This window comes from Enoplosus armatus, chromosome 4, assembly GCF_043641665.1.
Source record: "Enoplosus armatus isolate fEnoArm2 chromosome 4, fEnoArm2.hap1, whole genome shotgun sequence".
In the NCBI taxonomy this organism is placed as follows: Eukaryota; Metazoa; Chordata; class Actinopteri; order Centrarchiformes; family Enoplosidae; genus Enoplosus; species Enoplosus armatus.
This window is the reverse complement of record NC_092183.1, coordinates 5236803-5258694: the sequence shown is the minus strand read 5'-3', so window position 1 is coordinate 5258694 and position 21892 is coordinate 5236803. Positions and strand designations below refer to the sequence as shown.

Sequence of the window (21892 nt, the reverse complement as noted above, 5' to 3'; positions counted from 1 at the left end):
GCACTGCATTTGACCAGCAGGCAGTGCAGCCTGTTCATGCAACCTATCTTGCTTAATAGGAGGGTCAAACTCTTTGGGCTAATTAGAAAGGCCACTGCTTCTCTACGTGACAGGCAGTCACCAATCAGAGTCCTTGTGTTAAGTTTGGATGGCTTGTTTTGTTGACACGTTTCCATGGCGCTGAGACGCATTTCTGTTTTCTGAGTGCCAACTCTCTGAGCCATGACGACCAGCACTTACAGAGGCAGAAAGGGGAGGGGAAACAAATGGCTTGTTTGCTGCAAACTCTGTTTTTCAGGGAAAAACTCTGTATCTAAGTCTGACCTTCAATCTAAAATGCTTCGACCTTAAACAAGTTTTACTGGAGGAATAAACCTTTCCAGTCTGGCCTCTTTCTCACAAACAAGAAAAACAAACCAAGCAAATGTGTTGACATATTCTGTAAATATTTCTCTTTATTTGTAAGTAAATCAATGATCAGAGTTGTTCATAGCAGCAGCGATATGCAAACACAGAAAAAGAAATCCCTCAAGAATGTTTTTTACCATCCAAAGCCCTGTGAGAAAGGCCGGACAACTTCACAATACAGTCTCACCGACTGACACAGTGCTGGTAAATAGACAGAGCTTTTTAAATATGAACAGGAGACAGAAGATCACCATGCATTTATCTAATGCTGCTGTTTTATCCCCATACCTAAAGGATATGAGAGACACCATAGAATATGCCTTTTTTTGTTCTTTTTAAATCAAGCAGAATCATAGTGCTCATTTACATAATCAAAATACATTCTTAGAAAAGATCGAAGTGATTCTCTTTATATTCTATACTTTGAATATATATATATACATATATATGTATATATGTGTATATATATATATATAGTCCATTTTATATATAGCTATATCTTGTATCAATTGTTTTCCTGTTGCACATTTTACATCACAGACATTTTCTTGACGGCTCTCATTCCAATTAAACTAAATCTGTTTAAACAAATTATACAGAGGAGGCATTCATCCAGAATGAACAACTGTGGGGACAATGGGACTCACCCATTTTTTTTCCCGGCAGTAAAAATAGTTTACTCAGAAAAAAAACAAAAAAAACAAACAAACATATTCTCAGCAGCTGGGGACGTTTGAAAATCACATTGAAATCTGTTTATCATGCTGACAGCTATCTTTAATTTGAGTCAAAGACTTAGAAAGGGAACAAACAAGACTCAGAAGCTGACAAGAAAAGCCACAGGTTACTGCAGAGTGGGTGATCAACAAACAGTGTGGCCCCTGCACAAATATATTCAAATTACAACCCTGACTCATTGGAAAGCAGCAAATGACCACAGCGGCAATGAGGTTGCCTCTTGTCCCTGAATGAAAAACTTCACTGGAACTTAAACAATAGAACTGGACAGCTGAGATCAAAACTAAAAGCCATAAGGGCAGTTTCCTCTTACCAAAACACCATCTGTAAGATTAAATTTGCAGGCTTGTGTGACACACAGAGCAACAAATTCATGCTTGTTCTAAAATCTGACCAGTTTGACAAGGTAACCGACAAGCAGAAGAACCATGTAAAAACATACACCTGAGCACATGCATGTCTTACACCCACTCGTATAGAGATGCGCACACTTATAATGAAGTCTATGGCACACACACGCACACACACACACACACACACACACACACACACACACACACAGATGCTACTGAGCAGGTGTCAGGTCACAGTGAAAGGGTGGCGTGTGAGCCGCAGGGTTGCGCAACATCATGCAGAGAGACAAAAGAAAAAGGATGCGCTGTATGTAGGCAGAGGCAGAGAGTTAATGTAAGGCAAGAGGCAGAGGAGTTATGATGCTGATAAATACAAATTTTAAAAGCTCAGCAGGTGACGATTGGACCACAGCTGTCTGATGTGATCTGGGCAGCACAGGGTGCTAAAACAGATCTTTTTGCTTCGCTGAACAATGTTTAGTTACAGAGATACAGGGGGAAAAAAACCACTTATTTGCTTTCTTGCTGAGAGAAAGATGAGAAGATTAATCGTTTGCATGGTAAATATGACGCTACAGCCAGGAGGTTAGCTTAGCTGAGCAAAAAGACTGGAAAATGGGGAAACAGCTAGCTCTGGCTCTGTCCGAAGGTGAGGAAATCTTCCCACCAGCATCTCTAACGCTCATTAATTAAGTATAAAATGAACAAAATTGTTTTATGGGGAGGGGGGTTATTTGTTTAAGACTGAAAACAGGCTGGTCGGGAGCTGGCCGGGAGCGGTGGCTGAAAAATTCTGGCACATAATCTCCTGTAAAAACCACAACGTGCCATTTTTGCACTTTGTTTTTTGTGGGGATTAAACAAACAAGATATAACGTGTTAATATTTAGGGCGCAGGTAGAGAGATATTGTTACATTACCCCCCTTTCCCAGTTTTTATGCTAAGGTAAGGCCGCGTTCAGACTTTACATTAGCCAAAAATGCAGCCCCATATTTACCATGCAGATGTGGGAGTGGTATTGATATTCTCATCTAACTCTCAAGCAAGAAAGACAATAAGCGTAATTCCCAAAATGTCAAAACAATCCCTTTAACTTGTAAAACACCATGATTATATGATTTGACACAAATTTGTTTTCTTTTATTCTTATCAACTCATCAATACTATAGATATTTTATAATCTGAGAGCCCCCCCTCAAAGAAGTTTAAAGAGGTTTTTATTTGTTATCAATTACAGTTTGTTTTGATATGTTCTTCTTCTTTAGTGGCTGCCCTGCACATTCCAATGCAGCTGCTGTGGGTTGGGCAAGCACCAGCTGGAACACACAACATTATGATGTTATGAGAGAGAATAGACAGGCCACTAAAAAGAGAGCTGGCACAGAGGCTGATGCATTTTGATGGATTGCCAGTGAAGAGCTAGATAATATGTTTGTTGAGGCTGAGACAGAATCGCTGTTTTCATAATTCAGGGCGACCTGTCAACACGCCAAACTTGTTAGCAAAAAGAAAATCTGTCTTTTCGGTTTTTTTTTATCTGCATGCCTGTACATCTTTCACTTATTTGTCCTGAAACTACAACCTATGATAATAAAAAAAAAACAACCTCAATAGATTCAACCAGCCCTGATTCTTTCCTGAAACGTAAAGTCGACTTAATTCATACTTCTGAAATGTCTTTGAGTTTGTTATCAATGCCGCACTTTTCCTTGTAAATATAAAACCTCAATAAAAGCCTTTTAACTGTAACAATAACACAGAGTATATTATATTTCTTGAGTATATTCTTGTCTTGGTCATGCATTCACAATGAGGCAGGTCATTACACTAGGTGCACACATTATGAATCAAAATGATCAATTTATAATTTTTGGAAGTATCATCAACAAGCAAAACAGATTCTCAGAGAACAGAACATTTCCAACTTGCTACAGACAAAATCGCAGAGCCCAACAGAAACATTAAAGTGGTATAAAAAAAAGAAAGAAACCCATTTTTTTTACAGTACAAAAATTGGCACAGTATTTTTTAACCAGCGTTGCTGTGTCCTCTACACTGGTTGTTGTCAGAAAGCCCCAGATTCATAGACCTACGAGCAGAAAACCCTGAGAGAGAGAGAGAGAGAGAGAAGACAGGAGGAGAGACAGACAGAGACATAGAAATAGAGATGTTACAGTCATTACTCATCCAGTGAGCAGGGGCTTTGATGGCCAAATGTGAAATTCAAGTGACAATCCAAACAGGAACCATCGTCTGTGATGCATTATGTTGGTGCTTAATGAGACATACTGGATATGTAGGGCCCTTGTTTTGCTCTCATGGCAAGGGTATATGAAGTGTCTAATCTTGAATATGCACAAATAACAACGGAAACAAAAACAGAAATGGAACAGAGCCACTCGCTTTCACTCTAATCCTGTTAGTTTAAAGGCTCTTCTCCACAGGTTTCTATGGTTACCCACTCTGTTTTCATCTGAAACTAGAGGTGATAACACAATCGGCGACGCCAACAACTATAGGTTGCAGATTGGAGGTGGATTTATACAAACGCCTCTCGCAGATAGAGCTGCAGTGGTAATCTCACTGGCTGAGATAAATCTCAATGGGCTGAGCCGAAACACTTTTTCTTACAAAACATGAGCTAACCTGCTGACAAATCTGAGTGGCAAAGAAGGATCTCTGTCGAAAAGACGAATAAATGAGACAAACACATCATAGACCTTAAGCATCCCACGCAGTTCAGCGGTGTTGCAGACGAGACAAGTGAATGATCCTGGTTTTATTTGTTGTGTGTACACACAAGACATTACCTCCTAAAATCCAATCAGAGACAAATGGACTAACAATGAACCAATGAAGGAGGGAAGAAAATGATGAATGAATGCAGGAATAAAGAAATGAATGCGAGTTATTTTCTGGCTTCATTTGGTGAATGAGGTGAAGTATGATTCATGACTGAGTCAGCCGGTTACCGACATGGCTTATCAAGTTAGCAAAAGGTTAGTATAGCTACTTGAAAGGTTTTAGGCCTGAGGCCTCGATTATATTAACAGTTCTAGTCTTTGTTCTGATTATATTGTCAATGTTGCCATGAAATTTACTAAGCACCTTCACATTGGCAATAGGATAGACCTTTGTGTTTAATGACCTGAAGGCATTTCGTCTAGTATTGACATTTGAAAAGGAACTGCTATTATTTGGCCCAACCCATTGAGGCTTAACTTAACCAGTGAGATGTTTTTCTCCTCCCAGTACAGATCTGCTTTGGAGAAGGAATTGTGTGTTTTTAAAATCCCAATCTGCCATTAGTCATGGTATTTCCAGCAAACCTACGGATAATGCTGGAAATGAAAGACACAAACCACTTACTCATCTGAGTCCTTTTTGCTCTCCTCAATGTAGGCGATGGACTCTGAGCGAAGCCGGTTGGTGACCTCATAGGTGCGCAGGGTGACACCAAAGATGTCCTCATGGTAGTGGTTCTCATCCTGGATGCGGTGGGACGGTGAAAGTAGACAGAGGAGGGAAAGGAAAATGTCAGATGGATATTTATTTGGATATTGTTCAACAGTGAATAAAAGGGCTGATTTTTAACCTTTACTGCCCAGGGGAACCTCGCCTGTTCAGCTGGGGTGTGATTTCATTGCTCAAGGGCAGCTTTGCAATGGTGGAGAGCCATCACTCCAAGGTATTCAGTGGGGTTTAATGGTGAACATCATGGTGACAATGTTGCACAATGAACTGCACTATTTCTTTCTCTCTCACCCGTAGCTTGCTGATGAAGAAGCCAGCATCCTCCAGGGTCATGTTGCCCTGCTGCTTGATGATTTGCTGGACAGTCTTGAGAACATCCCCGGCCATTGTAACATCCCCACACACGTAGATGTGTCCTCCCTCCTCCCTCAGGCAGTGGTACACTGTCTCTGACAGCTGCTCGCGCAGTGCATCCTGTACATATTTCTGACAGAGAGGCAGAGGAGGAATGATGAGTGTGCATGAAGAAGACAAGTGTGTGAAAAGCAGGAAAAGAAACAAGGTGAAAAAACGGAGTCAGAGACAACTGACAGATAGGGAATAAAGTAAAATGAAGTGGAATTTGCAAACTGAAAGCTGAAAGATTGTTGGTGTGTCCAGGGACTAAATAAATATAGAGTATGGAGAATCTTTTTTCCAAACTTTATATTCTGTATATCCCGTTCTTTTTAAACTCATTTATTAAGCGTCATTGCTAAAAGGAACAGAACAGTAAACAAAACATGAATCATTCAGAACAGACAGAGACATAAGGAGGACTGCAAAAAAAACTAACTATAAAATCGTCAAATGGAAACACATGATGTCAATCGGAGTGCACCTCAAAGTATAACGACAGCGTTTTTTTTTAATTCAGCCCTTTCTCTGCTCTGTGATTTTACTTCAAACCCACGCAGCAGTCCAGAGGGAGTTGTGACAAGCTGACTCATCCAGTTACGGACAGTTTAGCACTTGTACCTTTGGTTTGCCGGGTTCTCTGGAATAGGCCGTGTAGAGCTCCTTGAACACCTCTTTGTTCTTGGCCTGGATGGTCTCCTCCTTGTAGATGTGGTCCATCTCAGACTGCCGACAACCAAACACCAGGATCATGGGGCACGACTCAATCCCTAAAAGGTGACAGGCAGAGTTACTTTGTTGCTCTGAATAATGTTGTAGAAGTGATAGTCTGCTGTTTTGTGTATTATCGAAATCTCTGACAGGGATTTGCTCTGATTTCCATTATCACTCAGAGGTGCACATGACAGCATTTTAACTGGGAGAATACTTATATCTGGATATCTTTATAATCAGCCATCAAATTGAAGATTCTGTCTGCAGGTTCATGTGCAGCCAGTGAAAACCGCAACTCTTCTCTAAGTAATAAATACATCTCTGAGGAATGAGAAGAAAACCTACCTTTGTGTTCAAGGTCATATAGTCTCTGTTGCCAGAAGCTTCTGAATGGGGCGATACCTGTTCCTGGACCCACCAGGATACAAGGTGCTTGATTGTCTTTGGGGAGTTGGAATGATGGTGCACTAAAACAATACAAGAGACAAAAAATATAAATGAAGTAAAACACAAAGCTTGTGAAATTCACTTAAACGGAAATTCACATTTTGGGAAATATGCTTATTCGCTTTCTTGTCAAATGTTAGATCGGATGTTACCACTCTGATGTCTGTATGCTAAATGTGAAGCTAACTTAGTTTAGTAGAAAGACTGGAAACAGCTACCACCTACCAGCACTCTAAAGGTCACTCATTAAAACGCTGTATCAACAATTGCTGTTTGAAGGGGTTATGGGCTGGACTATTTGTTGGTCCACAACCCGTGGAAACTCCAAGAAGTTACTGGTCCCGACCAAGAAACAGCCTGTAACCTGTGGTAAAATGGCGCTTTGACGTTTCTCCACCTAATTAGTGAGCTTTAGAGGTGCTGGTAGGCGGATTTTGTTACCTTTGGACAGAGCCTAGCAAGCTGTTTCTCCTCGTTTCCAGTCTTTATGCTAAGCTAAGTTAGCCAGCTGCTGATGGTAGCTTCATATTTAGTACACAGACATGAGAGTGGTGTCAACATCATCATATCATCATTAGCTTATTTCGTAAATTGTCAAACTTTTCATTTACATGACACGATAACGATTCATCTGACATTCTACAAAATTCCTTGTGAAAAACATTGTGATATTTACCCTCGCACAAAACATGGCACCATCTCCCCCTTCTCTATCCTGTTGAGCCACGATGAACACACTCCATGGTGGATAGGTCCCTCTCCATCTGAAAGGGATGATTACCAAGCAAGCACTTTACCTGTTTTCTGCCCCCTCCACCTCCCACTCTCTTAAAGTGCACAAACTAACATGAGGAGAGTGGCCTTAACACGTCTTCCAAGGCTAGGGCCTTTCCTCTCTCTTTCGCTAAAGGGAAATTACAGTAATTCAACCGTTGATTAGACAATCATAGTAACATGTTACACACGTATGAGAGAAAACTGTAGTGATAGCAGCTGGTAATGTTTACTGGCTACTTAACAGGCTAAGAGTATAGATGCTAATTTCAAAAGGTGGAGATATAAGAGCCTTGTGATATACTATGCACCAAACACTTAAACTGAAACCTGAATAGCTAAGTAGCATTTTGTATACTGTCAGACAAACTAGTATACCTGCAGTGTCTTCTCTCATTTGTGTTTGTGTCCATATCTCTAAATAGGATCTGTTTAGAATCTTCCTGAGGTGTTTCTAAATCTACGGTTCATGTAATTACAGTCGCTGCCTGGCTGCTCTATAAAGCAGACTGGCTTTCTAAGATAACTTCCAATCAATTTTCTTTGAGCCATCAGAGAGGCTGAGTCATTTGACTTTTTGAGTCTTTGCAGCAACCTTGAAAGAGCCAAAGAGCCACAGCACAGTGCCTTATATATATATATATATATATATATATATATATATATATGTGTGTGTGTGTGTGTGATACGTACTTTGAGTAATAACTTACTGCTAAATACAATTCACTAGAAACCACAGGGTGTGATTGAGTTTATTTTGCCTTTTCACTGAAATGTCAAGAAATTGGCCGTGCGAAATACCATAGATACATTTCAGACCCTCAAAAGCCTAATGGGAGCATTAAAGTTCATCCTCGCAGTCAGCAGAAAAGACCATAGCACCTGCATGTACACCTACACAGCCTTAAAATCCTTACATAATGCCCAGCTTCATTAGAGCAGTGCTTGAACTGAAAAAGAGCCCCAAATGAGTAGTAGGTCCTTACCTCTGGCCCGGTAAGAGACCACAGCGACGGTGAGGTGGATCTCTCCTGGGTGCAGGTCTGGAGAGGAGCTGATTGAGTAATAGCGAGGCTGCAGCAGGGGCAGCTGGGTGAGCAGCAGGGTGGAGGGCATCTGGATGGAGGGGAACTCCTCCAGCACCTCCACCAGTGTCGGATTGTTGTACCACTTCCACTCCTCGTACTCCTGCAAGCCCTGTGAATTTGAGGAGAAAGATAAAGTGAGATAAAAACACAGGTGGCTTCTTATTAGATATAATTTCTGTCTGGTAAGTTGTTGTTGTTCTAATTAAGAAACCAAAGTAACTGCAACAATAAGAGGATGGTTTCCTCTTTTAGATCTGTAAACACTTCTGACTCGAGAGCAGGAGGCAGCCACAAGCAGAGCCATTCACAATTCACTGCCCAACTGTTTTTGTGTGTCATCACTGACATTTGGATGTGATGAATTTAGAGCACCGCCACCAGGCTGGAAAACTTTGATACGTTCCCAACTTTTGCTTTGTTCTCAAGCTGCTAATGAGCGACACAGCGCCCATTGAGAAGCCTGGTGCGGTCTCCATTCGGAGCCTGAAGCACTGTTTGAAGCACCATATGTACAATTAGCAAAATCTCAACATCAAAATTACTTTTGGACTCAGGTTTTTCAATGTTGATACACAGATGGGGTTCAGAGACTGATAAAGTTAGTTTATTTGAGATATTAATACATTTGTAATATTATTTTTGTTTAAATCAATTACTTCTTTCATGATTTTGAAAACAAACATCACAGCTTGACTGTTCTCTGATGTCTGTTGTGAGAAAAAACAGGATTATAAAAGTCTGAGAAACCCTGTGTTACTGCTGATGTTTGCTGCATACAAAAATAAAAACGATCTGCAGTGCTGATTCTACTGTTCTGAATTCAGAAGCCTTCCATCTTTTCCTCTTGCTTTTGGGACAATGATGCGATGTATGAGCATATGAGTGAGTCACTGCTTGGCCTCAGCCAGCCTTCTCCACACATTGACAAAAATGGCTCTGGGTTAGAACGATCAGCGGCTTTAATTTGGCGCCAGCTGACTCCTACTGTACACATTTCCATCAGTGCAAAGTGCATCAAATTGGCTTTCAGACACAGAAAACTATCTCTCATATTTTGATAGCAAACATGATGAATGTGTTGGTTATTGTTGTGCCTTAAACACATGGCGACTTTTTATAGAAGGGTGCTATGAAAAGTGTTCTAATAAAAAGTGAAAAAAATGTCTGCATACATTTGGCTCTGAAATGGAAAAAAAGAGAGGGTGTATTTTTGGATGTAGCCTACGCACATACATCGCAAATCCCTCATACGTCTGGTCACGAACCAAGATAAGCGTTCGGTGCAGCTGCAGTTCAATAATTCTAAAGGTCAGTGTTAATGGTAAAGCTGAAGACTAAGTGAATTTACCTTACTGAGGATCTCTAGTTTCTTCTTCTGTTTGTCATTGGTTGCCAGAGCAGCAAACTGCTGCAGCAGCACAGGGCTCGGTGGGGTGGTGATGTCCAGGAAGTACTGGAAGGCCTGGTAGATGGTGCAGGGGGGGATACGAGTCTCATTTGTCCAGTTACTGATTACCCCTGCAGAAAAGAAGGCGCATTCATTATATTCATTTATATTTTTTATTGACAGTGTGTAACATGAAAGGGCTCTCTCGTGGTTATAAACCCACAGATTATTATTACCCAACTCCAGTTCAGTTACCCTCAGCTCAACAGAGCATTTTGGCTTATTTTAGCTCTTTGTTTTGTTTTTGTCTGACTTCAGGTCTTATCAACCTCGTCTCCAGGTGCAGCAGGCAGCCGTTTGAAGTCAAAAAGCACTGATAAACCCACTGTTTGCAACTTGCCCAGCACCAAACGCCAGACAGACAAAGGTGACTGAGAATTTATTACAAAAGAGCCAGCTATTTTTCTCAGGAGTTGGTTGAGACCAAAAAAGAGCTAAGAGGAGACAGAAACACAAATCCAAATGAAAGCTAATGTTATTTGAATGTGTAAATTGGAAGTTGTTTGCTAACATGTTCTCAGCAACACCTTCATAAGATGATAATATGTCTGGTCCGCTGCCCCCAAGTGGCAAAAGATATATAATATAATATAATTTAATATAATATAACAACATGTTTGGTCTATTCTTTTGGAATTTTAGACATGAGTCCGTTCTGTTTATGGAGTCCTATTCCAACACCTCTCTCTGGCAATTGTTTTAAATGTATTTAACCTTCCCTAACCAGGAAGTCTCTTATGTTAAGCAGTATATAAACACTTGGTTTACACAGATTATGCTCTAACACTGTATAATGTATTTGCAAGCAGATTTAATGCATTTGTAAGGGTTTATTAATGCATTTGTCAACAACTGTAACTCGTCATATAAAGCAAATATTATCTAATGATATAACTTCATAAGATTTGGACACATTGTTTTAACTTGAGCTGGGTTATTATTTATATACGTATGCTGCACACGGTGTAATCACATATTACATACGGTCATTGCTATGTTATACTGTGATATCAAGAATTCATTACCTAGCAATACACCAGTTTATCATCTACCATATATTGTAGTGTGTTATAAACCATTTATTTAGTCCTTCTAGATAAACCCTTCTGCTTAAACCCTTAAAACTATTACAGAACGGTTATGCCAAGTTCAGAAGACTCTGCGGACACAAATGATCCTGGCAGATGAGTCTAGTATGACAGGAGAAAGCATTTTACAGAGGAAGGCAGGAAGTTTAATAAGCCATAACCAAGAATGGTTTTATTTGTCAAGGGAAAGTTTGATTAAGCTCACATACTGTGTTTAAGAAACACCTTGCTTCACAGTCACAGTGAAAATCACACTTAAGTCACCCAGTGTCACCACAACTGTTTGCCAATATGCAGCTTCACTGAAAGATTTCTGGGCATAGATACCTCGCTAAAGTGTGACTTCATGTTGTCTGCTGAGGCAAGAGAGACTGTTTCTTATTCATGTTTTGATTTTGACATCCTGCCCAGATTTCCAACTGCAACCATCCTGATAGCATGCCTACTATTTTCGTAAAGTAGCGTGACGTTGCTAATAGCATCACCCACCTAGGGCAGTGTTCCTCTCCTCCAGGAACTCCACTTTGACAATTTGATTGACAGGTGAAGCATCCTCCAGTTTATCTATGAGAGCCGTCACCAGGTCCTCGTGGTTGCCAGGGAAGATGCCCAGATGGTCGCCGGGCTGGTAGCTCAGTCTGTCGTGGTTGTTTGTGTGGAGCCGCACAAATATGGTAGAGCGACTGTAAAAGAGATCAGAGATTTGGGGAACAACGTTGCGCCATTTTCAGTCTGTTCCATTAAGTTCACACGCCACAGAAAACTGAATGGAGTTGGACACTAAAAGAGTGCATTAGATCAATCAAACATTATTTCACAAGTTGACCAAAACAGACGAATGTGTGACTCATTTCTTTGCTGTGAAAGTGGTTCATGCGTCAGTACATACTTACTTGGATTTGGGTGCTTGTAAGTTTTGAGATTCAAGCATCTTCGCTCCATAAACTCTCTTCTTGTGAACGCTATATAATGCTGTTGGCCGACAGAAACAAAACAACATCACATACATGGAATTTACTTTGATTTCTTGCAGGTGTTGCTATTATTTTGTCCACCCCACGTATTTCAGTGAGGATCGGCTAAATAACAGAAACAGTTAAATGAAGTTAAATGTAATCTTATTAGCTTGGTAGTCGTTATTTACTATTTTGCATGCAGCTCAGCATCAAGCCTAGTTCACAATTTCATTTAAAGTGCTATAATTTACCAAATGAATGTATGCAAATTAGGTAACAGAGCCACTGGTCTATTTCAGACCTGATCTAACATTTTGGACACTAGAACTCAAGACCTCTAGGATAGAAAGGCCTTGAAATCCCATTGCATTATCATTTTTCATTCCACAACAGAGCCACAAATCTCAGCTCCAGGTGCTATAATGGATGAGTCACTGGCCTTGATCAATAACATTACCATCCCTGCACACATATATTACAGTCATTTTGCGTTTATCAGTACTTATTGCCCCTTTAATATCAAGACGCCATCAACATGTACATCACTCACTTCCTACAGATTTATGATTTACCTTCTGTGAGGGCCGGGGCCTCGGCCGTGTACGTCAAGCGGAACTTGCTCTTCTTCCAGCTGCGGTCGTTGCTGATGAGGGAGTCGTTGGCCTTTTCAATGTTCACATCATCGCCAACACAGAACACGTCACAGGCAGCCTTGACATGTAACAACACAGTCACAGGAAAGAACACGGCCATTATTCAAAGCTCCCCCTTCACACCTACACAGGAATAACAAAAGGATTTTGGTAAACGATCTCTTGCACTCTAAGTAGGGCTGCCCGTGCCAGCTCGAGGTCATGTGTGGCCAAACACCTTCAAAATGCTACCTTGACTGTTGGGGGTTGTTTCAAAAGGGGTTAGAAGGCTTTCTGATTAAATTTTTGTTGCTGTGGTTGCACAGAAATAAGGGGACCACTTGCCTCAACAAGTAACCAACATCATCAGCTAAAGCCCATTCCAAGCACACCACACATAGTACGAAAAGCACAAAAAGCACAGGTGTTACTGAACAGAACAGAACCATCGTTAATGCTATTAGTAAGTCATGACAGTGAGCCAGCATGCACAATATACCAGGACCCTGAAACTGAAGCAGCTAATTGGAATTCAGCCATCATTATTTGATTATTTACACCTTTGCTTTTCCTGCCTGTTATGATCGACAAAATTAACTAAACCAAGCCCATAGGGTCTTAGCCAAGGAAACCGACCTTAAAAACCTTCTTGGCCCAGGTTCTGAATGACTCCTCCTGGCCACACAGCTCATCTCCTTCTCCCATGCGTAGGATGCGCTCCCCCCCTAGCTCTTCAAACAGCGTGTCCACAGCGTGGGCAAAGGCGCAGAAGTGTGGGTAGGCCCTGGAGCCAAGGCCAAACACTGAGAACCTAAACAGAGACACACGCATATGAAGAAAGAGGCGGAGATAGAGAAGTAGGTAGTGTTAAAAAAGCAAAACACCAACAGACATTCGCAAACCCAGCCACCAAGCCCACATTAGTAACTTGCCCTTTCTTCCCTCGCAAAAAGCACCAAAACAGCTGACGTATTTACGAATACGTGTCCTGTTTGGTTTTAGATAGATGTAAACATGAAATAGATTGGTTTTCTGAGAGCAGACAGGTCACCCTTCTGATGCTTCACAGTGAAGCAGTCAACCTACATCAGCTTCAACTTTGAGCAACATTTTTGTAGCCTCCTCTTCTGAAACAGGTCAGCAAACTGTCCACTGCAATATAATGTCAGCATGTTATTTCACTTTTGTATTACAGATCATTTTGTTTGTAGGAAAAAGATATAATATCTTGTATATGTGTAATATCTTGTACTTGTTAATCAGTGATGTCCATTATTGTTTTTATTGTTAACCTGATTTTGTGATTTACATGTCTTGGTTAAAACTGGGCTTACCACATCATTGCTCACTGGGAAGGATAGCATTCTTTAGACAAGTGTTATCACAGAGTCTTATTTCATGATCCGATTTGGTTTGGTTTACCTGACGTTGGCGAGAGGTCCTGTGCTCTCAAAGTTAATCTTGGCTTCTGGCTCGTCGCTGGAGGACTTGCGAGTGTCAGAGTAGGAGGACACGCTGTTGAAACGGACCTTGTAGCTCCTGGACATAAGGCGAAAGAAGCGAAATGATGAGACACACGGATGTATAACTCAAGGGACGCAAAAGATGGAAACTGACATGCACGAATGCAAACACAGGCAGGTTGAAGGACTAAACTCACTTTCTATCTTCTGTGTTGGATGTTGGGTGGCGCATCTCCATTAAGGCAACTCCAAATTTCTAACCAAAGAAGGGCTGTTAGTAACCTGTGTATCTGTCCCGTGCTTATTTAACTGTTGACATATAAACATACATACCTCTCCATTTTCTGGTGGATCACCATTACCGAATGTGCTGGTCACCACTAACACCAGCGTCTCATGCTCCAGGTCCACCACATCATATTCATCCATTGACATGACCTGCAGATGTCACAAAAAAAGAGCATCACGCCGAGGGAATCTTAGCATCCACTTACATGGTGTCTCGCTCTCGTCTCCTAGACACACACTCCACACGAAGGATGACTTGAGCGTGTAAATTAAGCCTGAACACACAGCCGTTGGCAGAGGAGGAGGTTGTAATGACCACTCTGTCCTCGCCTCTAACGAGATGATAATATGCTGCTGCCACACGACGAGCATCCATGATGCACACCACTCAACGTGATGGTGTTTGTCTGCCACGGAACTCACTTGCATTTCACATACACACACACGCACACAGAGACACACAACCAAAGGCGTGAAGAGAAAACAGGCTTTAGCCCCACACCAACGAGGATTTGCCCCGGGTGTTTACATCTGCCCTGCGATCCATCTATAGACACCCACTCTCAGTGAGACACACATCCACACACTTGCATGCACAAATCCCTTCTTGAATGATTGATCACACTGGGAAAACAGGAAGGGAAAATAAGATATGACCTGGAGGAAAAGCACACAGTGAATGATCGAGAGCAGCATGTTTAGCTTTTTTTTTTTTCTCTCCCTCTCTTTTTCTTAACAGTTTTGCACAGCCAGGGGTGCTTCAGGGTCTTGTCTTAAACTACTGCGCTGCTCAACGCTTCAGTGGTTAAATCTTGCCTCCGACCCGCAGCGCTTCACTGCATGAGAGAAGAAGAAAATGTGACAAAAGACACACTTTCTTCTTCTACCCTCTCGTCGCCTGCACTCAGCTGGCATCTGCTTGGCTTCATCAACCAGAAAGCGAGGGGGAAGGGAGGGGGTATAGGAATGATGTCTTTGAATTCCTCCTTTTTCAATTAGACGTCCATACAATGACACATAGGTGTTCGACGTTTGGATAAGATGATGCAAGGCAGGAGCAAGCGTACCTTTGCGTCAAAGGCGTGCTTGAAGATTTCACAGAGAGTTTTGGCATAATCTTGCGATTTCCCCGTCTCTGTGGCAAACAGTATGGTGGCTTTCACCCTCTTGGCCATGGCCTGGCCCATGAGCTTGGCTGAAAACTTCACAGCCCTGCAGAGGCAAGGAGAGAGAGAGAGAGAGGCAGCGAGAATGAGATGCGGAGAAAAACACAGGTCATAACATCCAAGGACCAGTGATCTGAGTGTGATAAAACATTTGTTTTTGAGGGTAGTATGGTTCACTTCAGCATGCAGCAGACATCATGTCAAGGTAGCGGATGGATGACAATTGTGATTACCTAGATTGTCATATCCTCGGGGCAATTATATTAATAGCAGAACATATGCGTGCACGAGTGCATGCATATATAACCAAACCACTGACAAAGCTTTGATTACTCCCCGAGGGGTTAATTGGATGAATTTCATCGCTGAGTACACCAGCTTCTTTCCCATGTGTCTAACTTTTGTCAGGAAAGTGATTACTTGTTTGGTCTTAGATTATCATACACACATCCTACAGTATATTATCTTTGACATTTGAGGCTGCAATTTAACCTTGAGTCTATAAATGCAGGAAGACAAAAAAAAAAGAGAGGGAAACAAATCGCTAATTTAAACAAAACAAAGCATGGTTTCTAATATTTCTGTGTGACTACAAACTCACTTGGCAAGCTTCTTGAATCCAATAGCTCTTTTCTTTGTGGGCGTCCCATTGACTCCTTTCCACACATGGGTATTCCAGGGATCAGGCTTTTGCACATGGGAAAAGAAATTCGGGTTCAGAGGTTGTCTTTGTTCAGGTTAAAATCCATTCAAAGATACTGAGATATCAGCTGCAATTCACAATTTGCTGTACACACTTTCCTCTAACGTGCCTGGTCTACTTGTACTCCAGGTAGTGATTTCCAACTTTAATTTACCTTAATGACTTCCTTAATATAGCTTAGCAGCAAAGCAGTTTGTAAACATGAGTGCATGTCTGTAATTGTAGTGGTGTCCTCTGCCAAAAACACATCCCATGAATTGCGTTACGGTCTATTGTAAGCTAATGAGATATTATTATCTCTGCCTGTTTTATGAGAAGTCAACCTGTGGGAAAAGGTGAAGCTATAAAGCACTAAGCACTTAATTATTTAGATTTTCAGATGAGATTTTTTTATATATATACCTCCCCCTCACCTGGTACTCAAAGGAAGGAGTGAGGCGGTAGTTGAGCATTTCTTGGTGGAAAACCGGTGTGATACTTCCTGACATGGGAGGCACAATCCACACCCAGTCTCCAGGACAGCCACCTCGCACCCGATACTCATTCTCCATGTGCTTCATGAAGGACTCTGTGGCTGAGTGATGGTCTACTATGGTCACTTTGCATAACTAAAAATAGAGGACACAAACAGCAAACTCATTTATGCATCTATGTCTTTTCTCTGATGCTTCAGTAATCACAGTAGTTTACATTTAAAGTGATACTGAAAATCTTTTTACACCTGCTTACATTGGATGTAACTCATGACTGACAAACATAAATAGCAAACTGCATTAGCATAAACATATTTAGCCACATTTTGGCAAACATGAGTATTTGGACATACTGCGTGTACAAATGGACAGAGGAGTATTATGTCACAGTAGTGATCTGAGGTTTGTATGAATGTTTTGATACTTTTTTCTGGTCACTTGTTAGTGCTGTCAATCTAAAGTGACTATAGCGGTCATCCTCATAAATGATAAACAACAAACTTATCAGAGCCAGCTCACAGGGGGTGGGGGGGAGTTTCCTTTAAATTAACATAACGTTAAGATGCACCAACCTGGAAGCTGTGGAGAACAGCAATGTTGATCTCCACCAGTGCCTGGTCTTTCCAAAGAGAGGACGTCTTCCTGGTGTCTAAGGCCATTCTGTTAGCAACCTCCTACATAATACAGAAAGAAAATGTAATATGACAGTTCTGATATGAAAGTCACTGTGCCGGTTGGTAACCACAGTTGTTGAAATGCTTCTTTCACTCTTGACTTGTGACTAAGCTTGAACTGGAAACCCTCTCTTTTACTTGTCTGAACAGGATACATGTAAAGACAGTAGACAGTCTGATTGATCTAACTATATGCCGCATCAAAAATAGTTTCATATCCACTTAAAGAATTTGAAGATTTAGGCTAAACTGCTACAGAATAGCTCACAATTTCATTTGACTCTCCATATACATATAAACATACAGTATATGATTGTATGAATAAATAAATAGATAATTAAATACATATTTTGGCATAATTTTAAAATGAACGCTATATAATTTTGTTAAGAAGTTTGTGACAAAACACAGTGAGGCTTTATTTCTTGTCAAGTGCTGTTAATCAGCTTTCTCCTCAGTCTTCTCATTCTTAGAAGAAGAATGGCATTCTGATTGGGTCATTTGGTGACACAACACATGCTCCTCTCCGCACAAGGCTTCAGTCAATCTGTGCCCCCCCCCTCCCTTTTTCCAATCGAGCACGACTCTGTATTTTGGCACAACACATTACCTCCAGAATGTTGTAGCGTGAGCTGTCGCAGAAGTCCCTCACGCCAATCTCTGTGCCCATATACCAGCCACTGAAGGGGCAGCCAGTGAACTCCAGGCCACCGATCTCCAGCAGCATGTTGGCGACCGCCGGGAGGCCGTACCACTTCAGGTCCAGGTCCTTGAACCATTCGTACCTGCGCAGAGTAAACAGGGGAATGACGGGTGGGAACTGCAGCTGTTTCAACTGCCTCAGCCACAAATCATTACAGTCATGGTGACTGACACATATCATCAAAAAGGAGCGCAGCCAAAACCAACATTAACACAAAGAAACCTCTTTTGGCAGCTTTTCAGCACCGGACAGAGCAGGCAGGACCTCAATCTACCTCCCACCACTCACTCCTTGCACCCTCTAGGGGGATTGATAACATTGCTTTCAGTGTATTATTTGCAGAGCTGGGTCTAAACTCGTGTAATGATGAGACGCTGTTGGTGGTCTCGGCCTTTGCCAAGCTGCTGCCAGAGCTGAGGGCCGGTTGATGCAGGGTATGGAGCAAGAGATGCCAATTTTGGGGGAGTCTGGCAGGGAGATCAGTGTGTCAAGGGATTCTGAAATGCTCTCTGTAGCGATGTAGTGATAAGTCTGTGTGCATCTGTGTCTGCATGTGTGAAAACTAGTGTAGCGGTAATACCCAATTCTTTTCTGTGATTATGGGTATTAGATACAGCAGCTTAAAGCTTAAGACCTCACGAGCATTTTGTACAGTAGCTACCAATGTAAGAAAAGTTTTCTTAAAAGTAAAATAAACACGTAAGAATAAAAAACAGGAGGGAGCTCCAAACCTCACTAACAAGCCCCATGGTTACCACAAAAGCTGGCATAGCAACAGATAAAGCATGGCTAGCTGTGCTTTCTGGCAATATTCAGCACAGTTGGAATGTGACGATAACCCAATCAGACTTCTTGGCATAAAAGTACCCCATTGTTTAAGAGGTGTTGTGAAGAGATGTGTGTGTGGGTGGATGTCTTTTTCTGCAGCCCCCTCTATTCTTGCTTTGCTAAATTCTGTATATTTTATGCATGCTCAAGAGGAAAGGCATAACTCACTTTGGGTGTGTGATCGGCACCTCCAGGATGAGGTCTTCAGGGATCTCAAACAGTTCAGGGTCATTTCCATTGGCTTGCAGCAGGAGGGGCAGGACATCAAATCGACCCTTTGGCGCTTTCCATCCCAGCTGCATGCAGATCTAGAGACCAGAAGCAACATGTGAGCTGAGTGAAAACAGGGCATTTCTTCCTAAAGTGAAATTTAGCAGCTTTACCTCATTGGCTTAAAACTACAGCTCCTCTAGTATACCTCAGTAAATTCAACATTAGCAGGGTCTCCCACGATATGTCCATCAGGCTGTTTGTAGCCTGCATAACGAATCAGCTGGCTGTTCCACACTCGAAAGTCATGTTTGCCATCAATCCTCTGAGGAAATATGGTGATGGCCGACCTGCGAAAGAAAACCAGAAAAAGATAACAAAAAAAGTTACAATTTTGTGTGTAGATATTCACAACATTTGCATATGTGAGGTTATTATTAGCTTTAGTAATACTCTCATATCTCAAAGAATATTAAGAATAATATAATAAGACTCTGCCACAGCAATATCTTAGATCGATAGCATGCTGATCTCTGCACACAAAAACATTAGATAGTGTATATGAATATTTAAGTACGTTAATCAAAAAGATTGCTGACAGATGGTTGGCATTGTGCACGTAATCTGCCCAAAGGCATTTTCAATTATGTTATATCAAAGGACTCATAGCAGGGCCAAAGCTTAGCTACCTTTGGTCTGTTCTACATCCCAGTGGTGTTTTAAAGCCATGACCGGGTGAAAGTGTTAATACTGCTAAGCCGGTTGTAAGTCGCTGAGGAGAGAGAGCAGCTGGTGTGAATCTGGGCCAGTTGTGCTAGCAGTCTACGTCCGCAGCAAACAGTCTCTCAGCTTGGCTTCGGAAAACTGGCGTAAACGGTGAAACCAATAGTCAAAGTCTGTAAGATCAGACTTTATATGTTGCCCACAACTGGACAAATGAAAATGAAACTTGTCACTTGCTGTATATAATGTAATAATTGGTAGTTGGGGTAATCGATTTCCAAAAAGAAGTAGAAATATTGTACTGAGTGAGTCATAATGTAATCATTTTCCCAGATACAGGTAAAGCAATTATTAATATATCTTAATTCCTGGAGTCTAATAATTTGACAGATGATGTATTAGGACATACAATATGTGATCATTCAAAAATGAGAGAAGGAAGAGCAAAAAGTGTAAGTTATTATATTATTAAACATTATCATTACCAAATCATTAGTTCCAGATTGGCCACATGCTTTATGAATAATAATCACATTCCTGTACAGCATTGGCGCAACTTTCAAATATGGCACCCTTTATAAAAGGATTTAAAAGTTGTAACTAATAGCTTTATTAATGGTTAATAAATCCTTATAAATCAGTTATAAGCCATTTTAAGTATGGGTTGCCAGGTTGTGAAAACTCTTTGACCAGTTAGATCAGAAGGGGCCGCAGACTATCTAGACCAGAATCCACCTATGAGTTATTGTGCATTTATAATTGCAGACTTAAAGCTTGGGCTTGTTTAAAAATGAGAAACCAATGCTCACTTATTAATTGATTAAAGAATTAAAAGTGTAAACACCAGCCAATGGGCTTTTTCATAACCTGGCAACCCAACATTTGTACTTATTAATCCCTAATGACTTCACTATAACAGATTAAATAATTGATGAAGCCATTCGTTACAGCTCATAAACCCTTTATAAAAGGTGCCTTAAGAGAACGTGGTAGTGTGATATTATATTATTCAGCAACTTACAACATTCATTGCCTTTGAATTCATTTGCAACATGTTTAAAAAGGGAAATCTGATAACATTTTGACAGGTTTTTATGTAAAAATCTCTTTGTTGACCAAATATTTACTGCACTGTTGACATAATATAATTTTTCCCAGGAAATCCACCAGTTTAAAACAGCTGACTCAGTCTTGTGTTTTGCATCACTTTAGGACCTTTTAGGAAGTGCATTTATATTTTGGGAACAGTCAGAATCACCTCTTTTGCAATATTGACAGGTGATTTTGAATAAGCAAAGTAATTCCAAAACTATTGAAACATGTTGCAATTGCACTATATGTTTATTTATGTGTGTTTATTTATGTTGAAACAACATCCTGGCTGTGTGACATGTGTATCCGTGCGGTCCTTCCGAAGGCCAGGCTCAGCGTAGTAATGAGTCAGAAGCTATCCATCATCCAAGAAGTAAATATGAGGTGTCACATGTGATTAGGACTTGGCAGAAAGTGAGCGAGCAGGTCTGACAAATGACTGCTTGTCAGCGAGGCCCACCGCCTCACCGGCGAACAACAAACGGCCGATAGTGTCAGAGACAGCCTTAAGAGACAGAGCACACACTGACAGATGGGACAGTGGGTCAAGTCGGGATGGTCAGAGATGGAGAGGGGTGGCTAGGGACATACATGAGCGACAGATGGGGACAGGAAAATATGTAGTCGGAGGACCACGGGCTGAGATGGACAAAAGGAAACAACAGACGACATAAAGAAACTAAACTTTTCTGTGTGTGTGTGTGTTTTATACCTCAGGTTGCCTTTGTTGGTGGCGTACTTGATGTGGTTACAGATGTAGTTGTACATTCCATGAGCTGTTGTGCAGTCCCTAGCATCAAAAACCTGGAAAGCAAACGCGAACATGAAAACTCAGAACCAGGTTTATGCACAGTGAAGTGTTTTAAATATACCAATAAAATAAATGCAGCATGTATATTTTGTAGAAAAGCCAAACAAGTGACTGAACCAAAAGTCTTATACTATGTCTCTTGGATATCATACAAAAAAAGAACTAACCACATTACTTGTCAAATTGTCAAAAACAGCATGTAAAGGAGTACAAAACACCAACAGCCCCATGCTATGATTTTA

General features: G+C 41.2%; 1 protein-coding gene across 1 annotated transcript in view; it reads right to left on the bottom strand.

The window, feature by feature from the left end:
• Window positions 1-4722: 4722 nt before the first annotated feature.
• Window positions 4723-21892, bottom strand: part of nos1 (nitric oxide synthase 1 (neuronal)) — a 30201-nt gene continuing 13031 nt past the window's right edge. The window contains exons 6-28 of the mRNA XM_070903600.1: window positions 21552-21643; window positions 19233-19374; window positions 18983-19122; window positions 17894-18068; window positions 17182-17283; window positions 16550-16744; window positions 16035-16120; window positions 15335-15479; window positions 14313-14417; window positions 14177-14235; window positions 13939-14055; window positions 13153-13327; window positions 12457-12595; window positions 11822-11900; window positions 11418-11611; window positions 9742-9911; window positions 8292-8502; window positions 7208-7295; window positions 6430-6551; window positions 5992-6140; window positions 5266-5460; window positions 4870-4988; window positions 4723-4762 (exon numbers count right to left, since the gene is read on the bottom strand). Coding sequence (XP_070759701.1) covers window positions 4723-4762; window positions 4870-4988; window positions 5266-5460; window positions 5992-6140; window positions 6430-6551; window positions 7208-7295; window positions 8292-8502; window positions 9742-9911; window positions 11418-11611; window positions 11822-11900; window positions 12457-12595; window positions 13153-13327; window positions 13939-14055; window positions 14177-14235; window positions 14313-14417; window positions 15335-15479; window positions 16035-16120; window positions 16550-16744; window positions 17182-17283; window positions 17894-18068; window positions 18983-19122; window positions 19233-19374; window positions 21552-21643 — 3039 coding nt within the window. The remainder of the gene's footprint in view (window positions 4763-4869; window positions 4989-5265; window positions 5461-5991; window positions 6141-6429; window positions 6552-7207; window positions 7296-8291; window positions 8503-9741; window positions 9912-11417; window positions 11612-11821; window positions 11901-12456; window positions 12596-13152; window positions 13328-13938; window positions 14056-14176; window positions 14236-14312; window positions 14418-15334; window positions 15480-16034; window positions 16121-16549; window positions 16745-17181; window positions 17284-17893; window positions 18069-18982; window positions 19123-19232; window positions 19375-21551; window positions 21644-21892) is intronic.